The 1,235-nt window shown below is 37.0% G+C and overlaps 1 protein-coding gene across 1 annotated transcript; it reads left to right on the top strand.

Annotated features, from left to right (window-relative positions):
• Window positions 1–227: 227 nt before the first annotated feature.
• On the top strand, window positions 228–896 carry LOC113468801. Its single transcript, XM_026826010.1, has 2 exons — window positions 228–477; window positions 567–896. Exons 1-2 carry the CDS (start codon window positions 298–300, stop codon window positions 894–896), a joined length of 510 nt encoding a protein of 169 aa, XP_026681811.1. The 5' UTR covers window positions 228–297.
• Window positions 897–1,235: the final 339 nt, after the last annotated feature.

The raw sequence follows: 1,235 nt of genomic DNA, 5'->3' as shown, positions 1-1,235 counted from the left end.
TCGGTTATCAAAACACTTCCCAACGAATAGAACTGAAGCATCGCAGCCACGTGCAAGGGCAAAATCACATCATAATAATATCACACGTCATACCTACTAGGATAGTTATGATTATTTACTCGTAATACTGACTTACTGGCTATTTTATCTCTGCTTTGTTGCGATTGTTTTAGATTTTTAGATATTATATTTCAGGATTTTGACTTTGAAGCAAGTTTAACGAGTATTAAAACAATAGGAAGGTTTCAAAATTCGGTTATCAAAACACTTCCCAACGAATAGGACTGAAGCATCGTTATGAGCAAAAGACTGGAAAATTCTGCAACTATTGATAAAATGGATGGAAACAAATCTGAATCGGTAACATCCGCTGACTGCAGTGTGGACAATGTATTTGAGCTGGCAGAATTGAAACAAGCCATGCTTGACATGCAACAAATGTATGAAAATATTGTCAAACCATTTGAGAACAAAGACATTGCAACTGAGGAGACAATCGACGAAGCTGACAAGGAAGAACGACATGAGGGTGTGGAAGAATATAAAGATAGTTTGAGAACAAAGACATTGCAACTGAGGAGACAATCGACGAAGCTGACAATGAAGAACGACATGAGGGTGTGGAAGAATATAAAGATAGTATGCTCAAAGATATGATCTCTGTTCCAAGTGCTTCGAGACTAGACTGGATGTTCAGGGACATGGTCCTATCTGGTTTGGATAAATATCTGAAAGAAGAAGCTGAAGAAGATGATTTTAAAGACGATGGAACTGGTACAGAAAGTGTGGAAGTGGAAGAAGAATCCAGCAATGTGTATAGGAAGTTCCTTGAGAGATACAGAGACAAGTGCAAACCAACATCAGAAGTTGTGAGTGATGGAAAAGACAAGGGTTAGTGGAGACGCCAATACCCCCTTGCAAAAACTAATCTAAAAACATAGATATATTAGATATCCATTGTCCATTAAGTACCTACTAGTGAGGTACTAACAATATTTACTATATTTAGTTTGAAATACATGTTACCTTTATTTCAGTGATAATGACATCGCACAGACAGGACCAGTATCCAGCTGTGTTTACAAACATCGATGTAGGAAGAGACGAAGAACCAGTCAAAATGAACAAGCAAAAATTTTAGCGAGCAGAAACAAACAAGAAATTCAAAACCAAATCTGAAACCAGATAGAGATCATTTTTTGAGCAACAATATAGTTAACAAAGCAGCAGAAGTA

Source organism: Diaphorina citri, unplaced genomic scaffold, assembly GCF_000475195.1.
Source record: "Diaphorina citri unplaced genomic scaffold, Diaci psyllid genome assembly version 1.1 scaffold855, whole genome shotgun sequence".
In the NCBI taxonomy this organism is placed as follows: Eukaryota; Metazoa; Arthropoda; class Insecta; order Hemiptera; family Psyllidae; genus Diaphorina; species Diaphorina citri.
This window is presented reverse-complemented; position numbering and strand designations above follow the sequence as displayed.